General features: G+C 39.2%; 1 protein-coding gene across 4 annotated transcripts in view; it reads left to right on the forward strand.

The window, feature by feature from the left end:
* BICC1 (BicC family RNA binding protein 1) overlaps nucleotides 1-18,627 on the forward strand; it is a 266,296-nt gene that overhangs the window by 235,775 nt on the left and 11,894 nt on the right. For 2 of the 4 annotated variants that reach the window (XM_070488055.1, XM_044755191.2), the window contains exons 10-18: nucleotides 1,891-2,077; nucleotides 3,931-4,092; nucleotides 4,667-4,863; nucleotides 5,001-5,133; nucleotides 6,106-6,262; nucleotides 8,365-8,524; nucleotides 11,186-11,225; nucleotides 11,613-11,767; nucleotides 15,608-15,764. In XM_070488055.1, the coding sequence (XP_070344156.1) occupies nucleotides 1,891-2,077; nucleotides 3,931-4,092; nucleotides 4,667-4,863; nucleotides 5,001-5,133; nucleotides 6,106-6,262; nucleotides 8,365-8,524; nucleotides 11,186-11,225; nucleotides 11,613-11,767; nucleotides 15,608-15,764 (1,348 nt within the window). Of the gene's footprint in view, nucleotides 1-1,890; nucleotides 2,078-3,930; nucleotides 4,093-4,666; nucleotides 4,864-5,000; nucleotides 5,134-6,105; nucleotides 6,263-8,361; nucleotides 8,525-11,185; nucleotides 11,226-11,612; nucleotides 11,768-15,607; nucleotides 15,765-18,627 lie in introns of all 4 variants that reach the window. The other 2 variants (XM_044755187.2, XM_044755200.2) reach the window with 1 other exon arrangement.

Raw genomic sequence — 18,627 nt, forward strand, 5'->3', positions numbered from 1 at the left:
ATCATTTAAATAATGAAGTGTCCACAGTTCAGCTTTCTTGAAACTTCCCCTCTAAGATGTCCAAAATTTCAGTAATTACATGTACAGCCAAAATTTAATAGGATAAATCTGATGATATTAGGTGCTAGTGAGAATTTGAGGAAAGAAGAATGTTCCTCACATTAATATTGCATAAATTGGCACAACCACTTTGAAGAGCAATTTGGGACCATCTGATCACACTGAAAATACTGATGCTTCACCCCCAGCGATTCTCCTTCCACTTATACACTCTGAAGAAACCTTTGGTGCAAGAGTCAAAGGACAAGAATGGTGTTGAATACAAAAAGCCAGTTGAACCAGCCCTGATGGCCTAAAGTTTAAAGTTTGGCGTGCTCTACTTCGGTGGCCCGGGTTCAGTTCCCAGGTGCAGAACCACACCACTTACCTATCAGTAGCCTTGTGGTGGTGGCTCACATAGAAGAACTAGAAGGACTTGCAACTAGAATATACAACTATGTATTGGGGCTTTAGGGAGGGAGAAAAAAATAAAGAGAGAGAGAGGAAGATTGGCAACAGATGTTGGCTCAGGGTAAATCTTTCCCAGCCAAAAAAAAAAAAAAAAAGCAAGTTGTCTAAGAACATGTACTAAATTATAACATTTGTGTAGATTTTTTTATTATAGTAGCTAAAACATCAAAGAGTTGTGCCTTTTTTACTTTCTGAACTGTAAATCTCACCATATATGCATAATGGTATATGTATATAATATGTATCAATTTTGCAAATATGCAAATAATGTGGTATTCAGTGTCCACCTTAAGAAAAACAATCATGCTTTCTTCAAAAAAAAAATAAAGAACTTTAAAGGAAAAATAACATTGATTCTAAGTGAGCGTGACATAATGAGTTTAAAGTTACAGAATAGGACTCTAGTTTTATGTATCATGAAGCTTCATGCTTGACTAATTTGAGTTGACCGGTCACTGTAGATAGTAGGACTAAAAGATAAAGACAGAAGAGATTTTTGAGGACTTGTGCATATAAAGACAAACAGGCACAAGAAGAGTTCCTGGAGTTCAGTAAGAAATGAGCAGAGGTCAGGGGCAAATAGATCATAAGTGAGAACCTGCAGCCTGCAGCATCCTAGGGCCATTTAATTATGCCTGGCTGGCCTCATGCCGACTACCGCTTTAACTGCTTTCTCAGCCACAGATTTTCTTTATTGCCCATTGGAGGCTTTCAACCTTGGGTTCACATTTTCAATTTTCTAGATGAGTCCATTGAGAAAAAAAATTTATTGTTTAGAAATTTATTTTATCATATGCTTTGCCATAGATATGTCATCACTGAGGAATAGTGGTACCTCAAATTCTATTAGTTAACTAGTAGACCATAAATGTCAACCATTAAGTGACTGTTATTATGCACTCTGTATCTGGTGACACATTTGATTTGTTTTGTAAAGATGGGATAAAGGGGGAAAAGCTTTAATGTAAAGACAAGAGGACGTAAATAAGAATGGGCTGTAGAGACGGACCTGAGTTCCAGTCCTCTCGCGCCCCTCCACAGCTGTGCTGTGACCTTGGCTAATTCCCTTATCTTTACTGAATATGAATAATAATTCCCACCCGATAAGGTTTTGGTGGGCATTAGAATATATGTGCAGCTTCCATCACAGTGCCTGGAACACAGGACACACCCAATAAATAGTAACCAACATTTTAGGGTTTTATCAAAAGGGGTAAACTTAAGAATTAAATGGTTAGAATTTGCAGTTGATTTTAAAGCAACATTGATATATTCGCTGAGTGGAATTCTTGTTACCATATTCATTTCTCACCTACCTCCCCAATTCATTGTAGACTACTTGCATGTCACTTTTTTCTTTCCCATTGTGTGTTTTCATAGTCTGTGATTGTGAAAAGTGTGGAGCGAAATGCCTTAAATATGTATGAAGCAAGGAAATGTCTCCTCGGACTTGAAAGCAGCGGGGTTACCATGGCAACCAGTCCATCCCCAGCATCGTGCCCTGCTGGCCTGGCATGTCCCAGCCTGGATATCTTAGCTTCAGCAGGCCTCGGACTCACTGGACTAGGTATAAAATGTATTATTATAGCGTCTCAGTCACTGGGGGAATGCTTATCCAGTTCCCTTTCTTTTTACCCTTTGAGGCTACGTTTTAAAGGCTGATTTTTTTCCTCTTCAGGCCCTAAGATCAGGTGAAAAGCAACAAAACTCAAATCAATCCATTTTGGGTTTTTTGTTAGAGTCTGTGGATTTCTGTTACCCAGGTTCTTCTTATTTTGGCATAAATAATCAAGGTCTGACTGTTTTATTTTCAGTGGCTGTATTTGTTCTTCTAAATTAAGAATGTGATTGAGAGTGAAGTGAGCAGGCTGACTGTAATTTATGTGTTTGTTCTCTCTTGCATTTGCAATATTGCCATCAGTCTCTAGAGATAAAGATTATCCAGTATGTTTTTCAAAAGTAATTGCAAATCTGTATTAGGGGAGGGGAGAGGACGGGGGGAAGTGAAAGCAAGCAGATCCCCGACTCCTGGCAGATAGGTCTGCCTCACCCAGACATAAAGGAAGTCTCTGTGGCCTGCAGCCACCAAGGGGAGCAAATGGACCTGTATTTATATCTAAGACAATGAACAGAAAGAGGAAAGAACAACATCCCCTCAGTGCTTCAGTTCTTTAAGAAGGTAGGGTAGCCACGTAACAGTCACAGTGATGGGTATCACCTCATTTACGGATTCGCACTTTACAGGCTGAAGTTCATTGTACACAGCAGTTATGCCAGGTTTACTACTTTCATGCACATTTTTCAGTAGCCTTTATATGAAAAGTTAATACAATCACCCTAGCCAACATCCTTCCTCATTCAGTGTTGATTTGAGACAGAAAAAATACTCTCAGCAGTCTTTGATTTTTTTTTCTAATAGCTATTCTTGCTTTTAAAAAATATAATATGGTTATAATATGGTTAAGATTTCAAGTAGCCCTGCCTAGACACCATTACAGGAAAGACGGAGTTTTTCCTCCTTGGCCCCCAATCTCCCAAAGTTGTCCCTTCTGCTGGAGAGCTGAACAGTCATATAGTACAGCAATGCATGTGAGTCTGGAAATGCCAGTCAAGTAACTTAGCAGGAACTGAGTTCTTCCTGCACTAGAGAGAAAAAAGTGAGCAAAGATTCAGAGTTACTCAATTTTTAAAATATTTTTATGACTATACCCATCGTGTAACACTTAATGCTCTAAACATTCCTGGAAACTTGTATACAAATCCACATTTTACTTCAGAGCATATTTTCAATGCCCAAAGGGAAAGTTCATTACTTAAATCAAACATTGAATCTTTAAAACATGCAAAAAAGCAAAAAGATTTTTTTCCAAGAAAAATTTTCATATGCATTGAGATGGAGCACAGAGAAGTCACGTGTGTGTTTTGACATCCGCATGAAAACTGTTGCAGGCAGCTCAGCCTATCTGCGAGTGGGCCAAACGGAGCCACACAATGGCAGGAAAGCATTCCCATATTCACTGCTAATTGTACGTGGTTTGAAAAGAATTTGTTTGGAAGCAGATGACAAGTGAGTTATGCAGAGAAATAAAAATGGGTTTCCACTTGAGCAGAATTTTGTTCATCCTGGCTAGTTGAAATGCATGCAGAGCAGCTGGCAGTGCTCAGTGACCCTGACTGCTGTCCTGCTTTGGGCTCACGTATCTTCCATTTTCTGATCAGCATCTGCTTGTGGATAAGCTGGATCCTGTGTTGGAATTGTATCATGCAATATTTCATGTGAATATTTGAAAGAAGGTAATCTGTCACTCATATTTTTTATTGTGAAGCTATCAAATGTGTGTTCCAAATGGCAATATTGGTGCCATTTGTATTTTAAAATTGTGAATTTATGCGTATTGACTTTACATTCATTTATTACAGGTCTTTTGGGGCCCACCACCTTATCTCTCAACACTTCAACAACCCCAAACTCACTCTTGAATGCTCTAAATAGCTCGGTCAGTCCTTTGCAAAGCCCAAGTTCTGGCACCCCCAGCCCCACATTGTGGGCACCCCCACTTGCCAATACTTCAAGTGCCACAGGTCAGTATCATTTAAGTACAATCATCGGCATGTATTCTTAGGTATTATTAGTTTTTAAAGAAAATTTATTAGTGGTTCCATTTCCTTAGGGAAAAATTATGGTTCAAAGCATACTGCAGCCAAACAGAAATTCCCTAATGCGTAAGTTAATTAAAATGACGCAAAAAAAAGCAGTGAGTTTTCCATTAAAGGAAAATACAATCTTCAAACTTGAAAAGCAGATCGGAAAAAGAGCATGATGTGCAGGGGGCAGTGGCAAGGGCACATGAAGGTCATGTGGGTTCCAGTTGGGCAAATCTGCTGGGTAGTCAGGTGAAATCTAGATAGATTCCTCATCCGTACGGTGAAGAGCTTGGATTAAATATTCTCTAAAGTGTTTTTCCAGTTTAACATTCTTTTGTGTTTTTATAGTAATGTTAGTACTGTTTACAGAGAGGTATCAGAATTGAATCCTCTTCTGAATTTGCAGCAACAAAAATGACACTTTTTGCTTTTACTGAAAATAATAGAATAATGCTTGTTGGTTCTGAGTTTTTTCCTGTCTAACATCTGTCTTCATGAAATATTGTTATAGGTTTTTCTGCTATACCACACCTTATGATTCCATCTACTGCTCAAGCTACATTAACCAATATTTTGTTGTCTGGAGTGCCCACTTATGGGCACACAGCTCCATCTCCCCCTCCTGGCTTGACTCCTGTTGATGTCCATATCAACAGTATGCAGACAGAAGGCAAAAAAATCTCTGCTGCTTTAAATGGACACACACAGGTAATAGCCTTCAGCTAGAGTAATGTGATTTCTGCTGTTTGTCAAGACAAGCCGCTGGTCATGCGTTTAAACTTTCACTTGAAGTGAATTTCAGAATTGTGACCAGATCTCTATGTTATCTTCTATTATTATTTCAGTCTCCGAATATAAAATATGGTGCAATATCCACTTCGTCACTTGGAGAAAAAGTGCTGAGTGCGAATCATGGTGATCCATCCAGACAGACAACGGGCTCTGAGCAGGCATCTCCGAAACCCAGCCCTGCGGAAGGTATCTCTCCTTCTGCCCTTCAACCTGCTCTGGGACGTCGATAGAGGGGGTTGTAGAAAGCCTGTGCGGGGATTTCAAGTTGGTTTTGTTAAACAGTTATGACTCATCCTGCCTCAAGTTTGCAGAAAGACAGCATCTTGAACTGACTTCCAGAGAACATGGTGAAAGATAAACTGAAGCACCCTTTCCACAGAAAGAACCACTTTCCCATGACATCGGAACTTCCTAACTTAAAGTGAATGTAATTGTGTAGCAGGAAAGCATCAATTTACTGAATGTATACCTATAACTTTTTCCCAAGTGGAGTATTTCTTTTATAACTCTTTCACCTCTAACAGTCTTTTAAAAATATGAGGAAGGGCTGGCCATGTTGCCGAGTGGTTGGGTTCACACACTCTGCTTCGGCAGCCTGGGGTTTTGCTGGTTCAGATCCTGGGCGCGGACATGGCACTGCTCATCAGGTCATGCTGAGGCAGCATCCCACATGCCACACCTGGAAGGACCCACAACTAAAAATATACAACTATGTCCCAAGGGACTTTGGGGAGAAAAAGGAAAAATAAAATCTTTAAAAAAAAAAAAATATGAGGGAGGCCAGCCCCAGTGGCCTAGTAGTTAAGTTTGGAGTATTCCACTTTGGCGGCCTGAGTTTGGTTCCAGGGCACAGACCTACACCACTCATCTGTCAGTGACCATGTTGTGGCGGTGGCTCACATACAAAAAGGAAGATTAGCAGCAGATGTTAGCTCAGGGCAAATCTTCCTCAGCAGGGGAAGAAAAAAAATGAACATCTTCTCTTCAAATTTCATCTTGAGTTTTTGAGACACTTTTAATTTCAAGTGTCTTCTTTGCAGCTGAAAGCCATTATGCCTGCGTCTCCCTGGGCTTTGATTCTGGTTCATTTCCATTGCAGGTGGTTGTTGATGGTAAGGTGATGTTTGGATTTTCACTTTTTTCTCTCTACCCCTGCAGGTTGTAATGATGCTTTCGTTGAAGTAGGCATGCCTCGAAGTCCTTCCCATTCTGGGAATGCTGGTGACTTGAAACAGATGATGGGTCCCTCCAAAGTTCCTTGTGCCAAAAGGCAGACGGTAGAACTATTGCAGGGCACGAAAAACTCACACTTACAGTATGTATTTTAATCTTTAAAAGCCCTTGATCCTTTGAAAGAAAGTATATAACAGGCTAGATTTGTTTGAAGCTCAGTAGTTAATGCTCTTTGGTTCAAGTGAGTTTAATATTATGCTTGAGTTTTTTCATGTCTCTTTATAATTACCTTTTCTTTTTCCTTCTAAAAATTTTACTAAGGAATACTATCTGTAATTTTCACCCTTATAGCTTCTCTATAGTCCCTCCCCCCTTTAGCTGGTTGGCTTTATATCTGGGTCCTCTAGACCATTTATAGTGCTCTGAAGCTTTAACATTCTCTCTGCTCTCCAGTAATCAGCAGGGCAATTTTTACTCTCTGATTTTTGCTGTTAGAAATTTTCCAGCTGTAAATTCTTCTTCATTTGGCTTTGAATTTCTGACTTAAACTATGACTCCCTTCTCTCACATAGCTAATTGCTAACTTTGGTAGTAAATACTTGACAGTATCATGATTTTGTTACAAACCACGTATAAATACATATGTTGTATTTAATATAACTCTCCCTTACCATAGCACAGTTATAAATGTATGATCCTTACTCTATTTTCTTTTTCTATTTATTTTTTTAAATAGGCAGTCTATTTACATGTTTTAAAAAAGCAAAACAATGGAATGCTTCCAAATTGAAGGTTTTGCTCCCATCCACCCAATTTTCTCTACTGTCTTATTAGTTTTCTTGTTGCATCCTTACAGAGTAGTGTGTCTTTAGGCAAATATAGCTTAAATATTCTTATTTCTTCTTTTTCTTACCAAAATCATTTTTGCTTTTATAAACTCTTTGGTCCATGAATTATGTTCCCATTTAGTCCACATGTGCTTTACCTGTGTTTTTCTTTACATGGTACTAATACCCAAAATTAACATTCCTTGGTATAGGTCAGAGAAATGATTTTGCTTTCTTCTCTGTATTTAAGCATTTTAAATATATACCTATTCCTTTCATCATTAAGTGTTTTCTGATCCTACCATCATCTCTCATCTGAATTAAGCTGCAACCTCCAGAAGGGTCTCCCTGCGTCCAGTCTCTCTCATCAGCTCCGTCAGTCCTTTATTTTGTTCCAGTAATTTTTTGAAAGCATAAGTCTGATGTTGTCACGCTCTAGCTGTAAAACCGCCAATGATCCGCATTGCATGCTCCCTTTCTTTTGCTTATGCTGTTCCCTCGAGTTGCTGTTCTCCTGGCCTTCTGCACTGGTGAACCTGCAGATGACCTCTCCTTCATTCCTGTTCAGATGTCCTCTGTGAAGTCTCTGTCAGCTTTTGTCAAGAAACACAGTTCATTGCTCTTCCTTTTGTATTCCGGTAGCCTTTTCTAAGTTCCTCTGAATTCCCCTGGCACAGCTGAATAGTGAATGATAAAAGAAACAATGAATGAGCAGATCAGCTCTTTGACTAATACTTTCTTGAATTCTCTTTCACTTAGTTTAACGTGCAGTTGAATTTGAAGTTGAGGTGCATGTATAGAGCATTATCAATTCTTGTGATTCAGATAATTGTTCCCCATTTTAAGAAACACTTGCATGCTCTTCCCATGCACACTGAACAAGTGTTGGAGAATATTTTTTATTTATCTGCTACCTTTGTCAAAGCAGATCTGTTAGCAATATCACATACATTTCACACACATGAACTGGATCATCTGCGTGCCTTCAGATTGACTCAGTGTCTGTTTAGACTGTGTATGCATGGGTCTTTGATAACTCTTTGATGGATGCAAATTAGAAATCTTGTCCGTATGTCAGTTCCATAGGTACCATATACAATATATGCTATAGATAACATTTGTGGATAAATGTCATGAAATAGTTTCAGCTCCAGCTAGAGAGTCAGAATGCCTGGGTTCAAATTCCAGCCCTATCATTTACCAGAGGTGTGACCTTGGACAAGGTACTTCCCTGTTCTGTAAAATGGGGATGATAATACTACCTATCTCACAGCGGTCTTTGGGGCATTAAATGAGATAATATATGTTAAGTAGTTGACAAAGGTCAACATACGTAGTAAGTGTGCCACAGAGGAAGCATTCAGTTCGTTTGTATGTAAGAGTGGAAGGTTAAATTCGAAACTCTGTTTCACAGCAGCACTGACAGGTTGCTCTCAGATCCTGAACTGAGCACTACAGAAAGTCCTTTGGCTGACAAGAAGGCTCCGGGGAGCGAGCGAGCTGCTGAGAGGGCTGCAGCCGCCCAGCAAAACTCTGAAAGAGCCCGCCTCGCCTCACGGCCATATGTCAACATGCAGGTAAAGAAAAAAACTGGGAAAATCATCCAAATGTAGGGGCCTTGCTTTAGGGAATGGGGGATTCAGTGAGTGTTAGCAGTAGAGCAGAAATTAGGTTTCCCTTCCATACTCCAGTCAAAATTTAATTTAAATATATATGCAGTAGTTAGGAATTGGTTTTGCTATAAACATTAAAAATGAAATGCAGGATTTAGCTTAAGTGAGAATTCTTTATAATATTAAAAATGACATAAAACAGTTTGTGTCACTATGTTTTATGCAAATGACATTATTCATCTGCTTAAAAAAACTTTAGATAAATATGAGAGCTGTTATTTCTAAGTATTACTGCTTCATGACATAGTCTTGGATAAATAGATGTAATATCCTTCTATCTATGAAATGGAAATGATAAATTTTGTTTGGTGTCATTTAGACAGTTATGAAAATAATGTGAAGCTCTAGTTTTTTGAAAATAGATAATAAATATTATTGATGATTGTGTTGGTTCACAGATTTTTATGATTATTTTAAACAATTTCCTCAGCAGGGATTTTCTGTGTATCCATTTTCAAAGTATGAGGCTAATTACTCAAAATACACTATTGACCATGAAATTCACAAATCTGATTTCCATATAGATCACGATATGAAAGATAAGGGTTTTATACTTTGTGCTTTTAGAGATTCCTACAAACATTTGATTGCAGTATCAGAATTACTGGGTAGACTTTCCTACTTTATAGTAAGAGATTTATACCCCTCCCCCCACCTCCAAAACAAGGGGAAAATTTTTCCACAAAATCCTAGAAACAAAGAAGCTGACACAGATATGTCAGAGAAGTTAATTTGTGGGACTAAATTATACTTCTGTAATTCCGGTGAAGACTACCATTCAGTCCTTCTTGTCTATTTTTTTAATCCTTTGCATTTGAACATTTTCATGAGTTTTTAGATGAAATTGCAAAAGCCAGGACTTTATTAAGTCAAAGGAAAAAAAAAAAAAGACATTTGTTACATTTTCTCTGGTGGATTTATTTTCAGGTAATACAAATTACAATTCTCTTGTCTAAGAAGTATCGAGTTCTCTTTATGATCCCTTTATGGTTTTCATCCATCTTGTGATTCTTGTCTTTTCCGTCAGGTTTATAGCTTCAGTGAACCATTTTCACGTTCCTTTCTTTTAGAATGGATAAGAATGTTCTTGGTGATACAGTTTTAACTTACATAGAAGTATTTATGCCATTAGTGAAGAGCTGACTCTTAAAATCACTGGGAAATCAATAATAATAGTCACTGAGCATTGACAGGGGGAAAGATTGAAGACCTCCCTGATTCCTAAAACTGATCTCTGTCTCCTAACGGTCCCTGGAGGGCTGTGTCTCTAGCTCTCTTTTCCCACATATCTCACTTCCTTACCTATTTTCTGGTTATTTCTTTTGTCCATCCCTGTTAAGACTCTGTGCTTTGAGGCTGTAGATTATTTTTGATTCGTTGTTGTATTCTTCCACAAAGTGCAGCACAGTCTCTTTAACCAGAAGGCACTCAATAAATATTTATTAACAAGTGAATTTAGGATCTCCCCACACCTTGTCCTTAGACATTGATCATTAAAAGTTGATTTAAATTCCCAATCCCATTTTGGACATAGGATTTCAAAAATATCATCAAACTGTGTTATCTAAATATCTCGCTCTCCTGATTTACTGCCATGTTCTTAGGGTTAATCACACACCTTGGTTGTCTGGGTCAGCTCGTTTACTTTTATTATCCTGGCCTAATTATTATTTGCAGCACATTTCACTCTCAGAAGTATCCTGTTTCAGACCATGTATTATATGGGCATCCTATATATGACGGTATGGTCCTCCTGGGAGAAGGGTCCAAGAGCTCTTGCCAGTTGGCTCTTGACCCTCCCGGTAGGCCTTTGAGAAGTTCTTAAATCAAGTCTCAGCTAGTCCCTAAATTGGGGAGTTGAGAACACTGAGTTAGCATTTTAGATGTAGCTGTGTCTGGACTACTTTCTTCAAAACGACATACCTTGGTCCCTTTGTAGACCTACTGTCATAGTCACTTATTCAATGTGAATGGAAAGAATGAATAGTGCCTTTCTAGTCCTGTGCAATAAAAGGGAACTAGGTTTAATTTTATTGTATTGCTTAATGCCCTTATAGATTAAAGCTAGACACACGCCATTTATCTCATGTCAAAAGCAAAGACTATGCCAGTTAGGCTAAATAATTTCTTAAGATGTCTTGACAGCATACTACTTCAGGCCATGCTTTAGCTAAATGAAGAGGGAATTTTGAGAAACAAAAGAGGCCAGTAGATCGACTGAAAGCATTTTGGTAATGCATTATTTTTAAACTTAATGATTATTAGGTTATTCATTATACTTTAGCATATATTGATCCTAGTGTGTTAAATATTCATAGTAAATAGGAATATTTTTCCTTTTAAAGGAAAATTTCTAACTCTTGTCACTGTCATGACTTAAAGTCAGAACTAGTAATTTATTATTCTAATTATTAGTTTTGAAAACATATATAAATTTATCAGATTTGCAGTGGATTATTATCAAGATTCATGGGCTATCGTCAGAACCTTTCGTCTCTAATCCTGGAATATTGGTATGACATTTGGATAGACTGGCAATAAAGGTATTTTCTCTTTTATTTTCAGGCATTTGACTATGAACAAAAGAAGCTGTTAGCAACCAAAGGTATGTGATAAATTAATGATCTGTACTTTGATTATTTTTTTTCAGTAGACTTATAAAAGGTTTTCTAGTATTCATGTTGAATTGAGAAGCTGCCCTTTATAAAAACAAACCCAGAATGTTTAGATTCAAGTTGCACAAATTTTGTTGATGTTGAATGTATTTTGTTAAGTAGGTTAGCGTTAGATCAATTAAGAAATAATGTAGCATTTTTTTAATTTACCATTACTTTGTATAAAATGGTTTATGAAGATATTTTATGGCATTTTCTGTTAAGAAACAATATTCAATGATAATTTCTTTACATATATCAAAGAAACAACACTCATCAACCTTTTAAGAATTACATTAAAAATACCAAGCATTTGTTTTATGTTCTGTTTTCCAAAGCTATGTTAAAGAAACCAGTGGTGACGGAGGTCAGAACACCCACGAATACCTGGAGTGGCCTTGGGTTTTCTAAATCCATGCCAGCTGAAACTATCAAGGAGCTGAGAAGAGCCAATCATGTGTCCTATAAGCCCACAATGACAACCACTTTCGAGGTTTGTGGACTCACGCCCTACCCATTCTTCCTGTCTGTTCTTGCAGCAAAAGAGAACAATCATCTCCCCCCTCCCAGTCTTTATTTACATAAGGAAAAATCATTAAGGGTGATTTGTTTTAATTTCTCTTCCTGTAAACATATTGCTATAAAATTGATGCAATCTAATATATTATGGTCTTTTATGTATCTTCTCTCAAAGTTGTTGATCAGCTGTTAAGGAGATGTAAATTTGGATAAATATGTTTTTAAGGGGAGAGTGTCATAAATTATAGAGCAGGGCTGAGATTAGGCAAAGGGCAGATGTAATATTCCATAAAAATGTATACAGAATCCCTTTATCCAAGGGTATCACCAGCAAGCCCACGAAAGGGGGAAAAGGCAAATATTCCACAAAAACAAGTTTTCAGATAGGAGTTAAAAATTCACTGTGTTCAGATGTGCCAGGAACACAGCAGGAAGTATCACAAACAAGAGCTCCAAAATTTTATGTTTCCCAGATGTTGGCTGTACTGCTCAGGGTGAGACTGGGAAGCTGGCATCCTCGCCACGTGGGGAAGGGATCCAGAGTTCCATACTTCTCAGCCAGGCTACACGCGACTCACTAAGCAAGGCCTTTTCAATTTGAGAGTATCCAATTTTGGCTAGAAGCCTTTTGTAAGTGGGGATGGAGTTAGAAAGAGCACATGCACGCACACACGCTGGGGAGACTATGCAAACGTGGATGAAAACAATTAATCCAAGAATCACATTCTCAACCAGAACACTGTGGGCTGAAAGACAAATATTGGCTAACGGTTTCATAATCGTTAGTCTAAGAACTAGCATTTGGAGACTGACCTTTTCTCTACCCATTTTCTTTTCTTCTTTCTCTCTTTTTTTTTTTTGCTGAGGAAGATTAGCCCCAAGCTAACATCTGTTGCCAATCTTCCTCTTTTTTTGCTTCAAGAAGATTAGCCCAGAGCTAACATCTGTGCCAATCTTCCTCCCCTTTATGTGTGAGTCGCTGCCACAGCATGGCTGACAAGTGGTGTAGGTCCCCGCCTGGGATCCAAACTCGCAAGCCCGGGCCTCTGAAGTGGAGTGTGCTGAATTTGACCACCACGCCATGGGGCCAGCCTCCCATTTTCTTTGTAATAAATTAGACTGTTGATCAGGTAGGGAGTGGGGAACCAAAAGCAAACAAGTGATTTTTTTTCTTTGTCTCTGAGTTAAGTGAAAAAGAAAATACTATTGACATACTGAAAAGAACAATCTCCTGTGAATTTCATTGTCAGACTTACAGTAGCAACCTGGCAGGCTGTATTTAAAGACTGAATTTACTGTCAGCAGCTAGAATGTAGGACCCATTATGAAAAATTTTGAGGCTCTGAGAGGTACACTCCTCTTTCTTCCATTATAGCGCTGAGAGAAAATAAACATTTTTTGTTGGCAGAGACCTTAAAACCACAGTGCTAATTCTTAGGCTTTCAACTGGTGCACCTGTGGTCGTCCATTTCACTTGCCCTCGCCTTTGGCAGAGTGGAGTGTTAGGTGGTTGAATGTGTTTTTGTAGTTTCTGAGATGAAATATTTCACTCTCGAAATGCTAATTTAGTTCTCTTCTCAAAGACCAACAGTATTACAGGTAGCAATGATGATCATTCTAATAATGCAGTGGGCAAGTGCAGGGGCAGTGGGGTCTGACAACCACCACTGACAAATGTACAGCTTTGACGAGTGACTTACTGCTCTGAGCCTGTTTTCCCATTTGAGTTGTTTTGAGGGTGACATGGGAGAGGGCATCCAGTGCGTAGCATGGTGAGCAGTACATTCTCAGTAATATTTAGCAGTTATTATTATTTCTTCTGTACAACTTTGCCCTGAAGCAAACCAAGAGCCTGTTGACAGATGAAATTGTGTATGTGAATGCTTATTGCTAGAAGTATTTGTGCACAAGGTATTTCTGCATTAGGTAGTAAAAGGTCTTGATAGATATCAAACAGAGGCTGCTTTAGATTAGGTGGTCATAGCAGACCTTATGAGCAGATGGCATTCGAGCTCAGACCTAGATAACAAGAAGGGCCAGCCTTGTGAAGGTCTAGGGAAAGAGGATTAGGTCAAGGACGCTCGCGTAATCATCTGAAGTCAGATCCAGCTGGTTAAGTTCACGGAGGAGAAGGTGGGTAGGGTGGTTGAGTGTTGAAAATAAGGTTGGAGAGGTAGGCTGAGGCTCAGGTATGGAGTGCCTCAGCCGTGGTGAAGTACTGGAAAAGCATTATAGATCTTTACACAGAGGCATGATTTGTTCTAATTTGCATTTAAAAAAATCAACCGAGTTGCTTTATGGAAAAAGGATTATTGGGTGGGAGGCAAGTATAGAATCACCATGTCCATTAAGGAGGTTATTGGTGACAGTTGTGGAGACGGAGAGACGTAGGAAGATTCGGGGTATGTTTAGAGATGATCTTGCTACATCTTGCTGATAGATTGGATGTGGGGAAGGAAGGAGGCATGAGACGACTCTTAGAAGTTTGGCTCAAGCACCGAGGTGAATGGTGGAGTCACTTACTGAGATGCAGGGCTTCTGGGGAAGGACTTGGTTTGGAGGTAGCTGGTAGGGACAGGTAGTCGACACATCAGCTTTCAAGCGCTCTAAGTTTAAAATGCCTGAGACAGTAAAATGGACGTGTCAGGTTGGCAACTCTGTGATTCTAAATTTCAACAAAGAAGTCAAATCTGGAGGTAAAAGTTTGGGAGTCATGGGTGTCGTTAAGCCTTAAAAGAGGTTGAGATTACTTAACAAGAAAGTGTATAGAGAGATGAGAAGGAATGCAAGGACCAAGCTCCAGAGTAATCTGACATTTGGAGTGGAAAAGGGTAGGGAGATCCTACAAGGCTACAGTGAGGTCGGTGGAAAACCTGGCGAGTGTGGGGTCATGATGCCTTGAAGAAGGAAGCAAGAAAGGGGGCGTGGTCAGGTGCGGTTATGTGGCTGCCAGATTGAACTGAGTTTATCGAGGTGAATCTTAAAGGAAACTCTTGGAATTACCCAATGAACATAAAACGTTGAAAATCAGAGACTCTTAACTTTAGATATAGTACAAAGTAGGGTTTCTGTAATATAAATAAGTGAAATTCATAAATAAATGATAAATTCATAAATAAATAATATAAATAAATTTCTGTAATATAAATAAATAAATGAAGAAAGGAATGAATAAATGCAATTTCAGTGCAAACTTTGAGATCTTCTAAATTTTTATTTTTATTTGGAGGAATTAAAAAGGTAAATTTTTCCAGGTACTTAGAATTTATTGGAGAGATCCTGTGCTTGTTTGGATGAAGGTAACACAAGAGAAATGCCAGCTCTCGCTCCACCCTCGGACTCTGAGCCTGGGAGCTCGATTCCTGTGGAAGCATTGGGTGTAGCTGCACCTCTTGCCCATTTGTCGTTCTTGTGTGATACAAGGCAGAGAATCTCTGCCATCCCAGATGGAAGATTTGCTTTATGGTTCCTGAAAATAGGGAGGAATCTCAGGATCCACTCCTCCAGATCTTAGAGGAGTGAGTCTTTATACTGAGGCCTCTCAGCACTCTGCTGGGCACCCTCATAATCCACTCCCTCATGATGAAGCAAGAAACCTCACTGTGTATCTCAGCAAGTGTCCTTGGTGGCTGGAGGACAAAGGCTATAGACAGGCAGCACAGCCTCTTCTGGAGAATCAGCATTTGTGGGTAACTGTAGTGTTAGCCATGGAAGTAAATGGCAGTGCTTTAATGCGGATTCTTTTCTCCTCCCACCACAGGAAAGAAACCCATGTTATTAAACATTTCCTTATCTGGTTTCTGATTGTTTACAGGGCTCATCAATGTCCCTCTCGAGGTCCAACAGTCGTGAGCACTTGGGAAGTGGAAGCGAATCTGATAACTGGAGAGACCGAAATGGAATAGGACCTGCAAGTCATAGTGAATTTGCAGCTTCTATTGGCAGCCCCAAGCGTAAACAAAACAAATCAAGTGAGCTTTGACTTTCAGTTATACTTTTAGATGTAATCAGATTAGAATTTGTTTATTTGGTTTAGGGTGATGTTTAAGTATAAACTCTGGACTCCATGCCTTTAAGTGTGTGGCATACCTCACATGCCACGTAGCAGGCCACATAGTTCTCTGCTCTCACTGCATTTTTTGTATGTGCTTTCACTCTAGCACTTGTCTTACAGAAGTGTAAGTACATGTTTACATATCTGTCTCTTCCTGTAGAATTTGAGCTCCATAAGCCAGGGACCATATTTAGTCATTCAACAAACCTTTATGAAGTGCCCCTGTGCCAGGCATTCTGTTAGGCTGTGCCTAATTTGTTCATTCTTCCCACATGTCTAACACTGTCTGACACCTAGTAGGCGCTCATTAAATGTCTGTTGAATGAAGGTGTGAATGAGTCGTGCACACAACCAACCTGCAGATGAGGAAGAAAAGACAGGGGTGTGAAGGAGGTGAGGAGAATGTGATCAAATTAGCATCTTGGACTATAGAAGAAAGTCTGCCCAGTGGGTCACTACAAAAGGTGAAGAACAGATTTTGATTTTTTAAATTGACAAGATGTAGCTGAATTGATGTAAACAGGGAAAAAACTTTGTACAAATATGGTTAAGACTCAGTGTTTTGTCTATAACAGCACCCACCCATCTTGTCTGTATAAACACGTATATAGACAAGAATTGATATAGTAATCACAAGATATGCCCCTAATGCCTTTTTTTCAGGATCTTTGACAAATCTGGAATCCTGAAACACATAACTTGGAGTATTTGAAGAATATTTGAAGAAAGGCAATCTAAATGAGCATGGTAGACACTCAGTAATAGCCAGTTGTTACCATCAATCAAGTTGGTCATGTTGTCAAGTCTTAGATTTGCAAAGGCCAGTCATGGTGCCAGCCAAGTCTAAATAAGAAAGCACAGGCGGGGGCTGGCCCCGTGGCTGAGTGGTTAAGTTCGCATGCTCCGCTGCAGGCGGCCCAGTGTTTCGTCGGTTCGAATCCTGGGCGCAGACATGGCACTGCTCATCAAACCAGGCTGAGGTGGCATCCCGCATGCCACAACTAGAATGACCCACAACTAAGAATATACAACTATGTACCAGGGGGCTTTGGGGAGAAAAAGCGAAAAATAAAATCTTAAAAAAAAAAAAGAAGAAAGCACAGGCAGCTCTTTCATTCCCAAGTGTACTGTCATTGGTAGCCTGGAGACATCCTGTTAGTTACAGGCTAGATGCTCCACCACTGACGGCAGGATGGAGCTGAGGGGTGGGCTGGGGCCAGGTGAGATCTATGGAGAGAAATGATCTCCATTTTATATCCCAATATAAATTAGTTTTCCTGTCTTTATCCCCTTTCCCTTAACACTGGATAATTAAAATTGACTGTGCACATAGCTGTATTGAAGTGCAGGATTAGGGTTAAGATAGGGGATTCATTAATAAAAAGAAATGATTAAAGAAAGCAAAGTTACTTGGCTTTTGTCAGATGTTTTAAGAGCATAGGGAGTTTAAAAGAGAATATAGAAACTATAAGTAGTTAGGATAAGAAGAAATGTAAAGAAGATTATGTGCCATAATAAATATTTTTCACTAAGAATATTTTATTTTAAAACATCTGTTTTTTTCAAATTTTATTAGTGTATTTGCTTAACTCAACATATGTAAAATATTATCATTTAAATATTTAATCAATGTAAAGACATTTTTATGAGATATTTTATATTCTTTATTGATAGTAAGGCTTTAAAATCTGGTGTGTATTTCACACTTATAGGACATTTTAGTTCCCACTAGCCACATTTCAGGTGCTCAAAAGCCGCTGTATTGAGCAGCACAGTTTTAGATAATTTTTCTTGACCCCTCTGTTAAGGTCACCAATGTCTAGGTTTCTCCGGGCATCGCTGTTTACACCAATTGTTCCACTGTAATTCTTAGTAACTCCCTCTTTTATTCTTAAAGAAAGTAAATTTATCATTTGGACAGTAAATTATATGGCGAGCCTACCAGTGACCTCCGTGTTGTCAAGTCCAGTGGTCACTCCAGTGTGCTCATACTCTGCTTTGTGTCACCCTGGACCCAGTACCTCACTGGTTACCCCTCTTCACTCTTTTTGATGATTTTAGGGTCTTACCTTCAAATGGTGGAGTGTTCCAGAGTTCAGGGGGTTAGGGCTTCGTCCTGGGTCCTTTTCTCTATATATTCTTTCTACAAGTGTTAAAACATCTGTTTTTAAGAGAAAGAGAAACCTTATCAAAAAATTCCTTCCACTTGAGATATATAAAGGACTTCTCAATTGGTGGATGAAAACAACCAGAGAAAGTCATTAGTGGCGCTCAAAACAAGGCAGAACAACATTCTTAGATTTGGCAAATGCATTGATCCCAGAGGAGATGAGATGGGTCTGAGCGGCCAGGTGAGTGTCCTCCTCCCTCATCTCTCTGGGAATTCCTCCCGAAGTACCTCGTTGGTATAAGAGGATAGAATTTCCTTGTAGACTAGAGCCAGTAGTTGGTCAAGGAGGTAGGAATGGCTGCACAGCTCTGCTAGAATCTCCAAAGCAGCTCTTGAAGCATGTTTGAGTACTTGGCAAGTGCTTGGCATGACTCACTAGTCCATCACCCAGCCGTGCGTGTCGCTGGGTCTGAGACCCACAGACAATATGTAGAAAGCTTTGCCCACCAAATCAGTCGCAGAACCAAGGCAAAACTGGGCATTGCTGTCTTAGATTTTCCCCAACAGACAGATTCATAAATGAAATCCAGGAACTCCAGCATCATTCTTATCACTTCATATGTTTCTCTTTATTTTGGAAGTGCTCTGTTTTGTGAACTCACTGCCCAAT

The sequence above is a fragment of the Equus asinus genome, chromosome 2, assembly GCF_041296235.1.
Source record: "Equus asinus isolate D_3611 breed Donkey chromosome 2, EquAss-T2T_v2, whole genome shotgun sequence".
In the NCBI taxonomy this organism is placed as follows: Eukaryota; Metazoa; Chordata; class Mammalia; order Perissodactyla; family Equidae; genus Equus; species Equus asinus.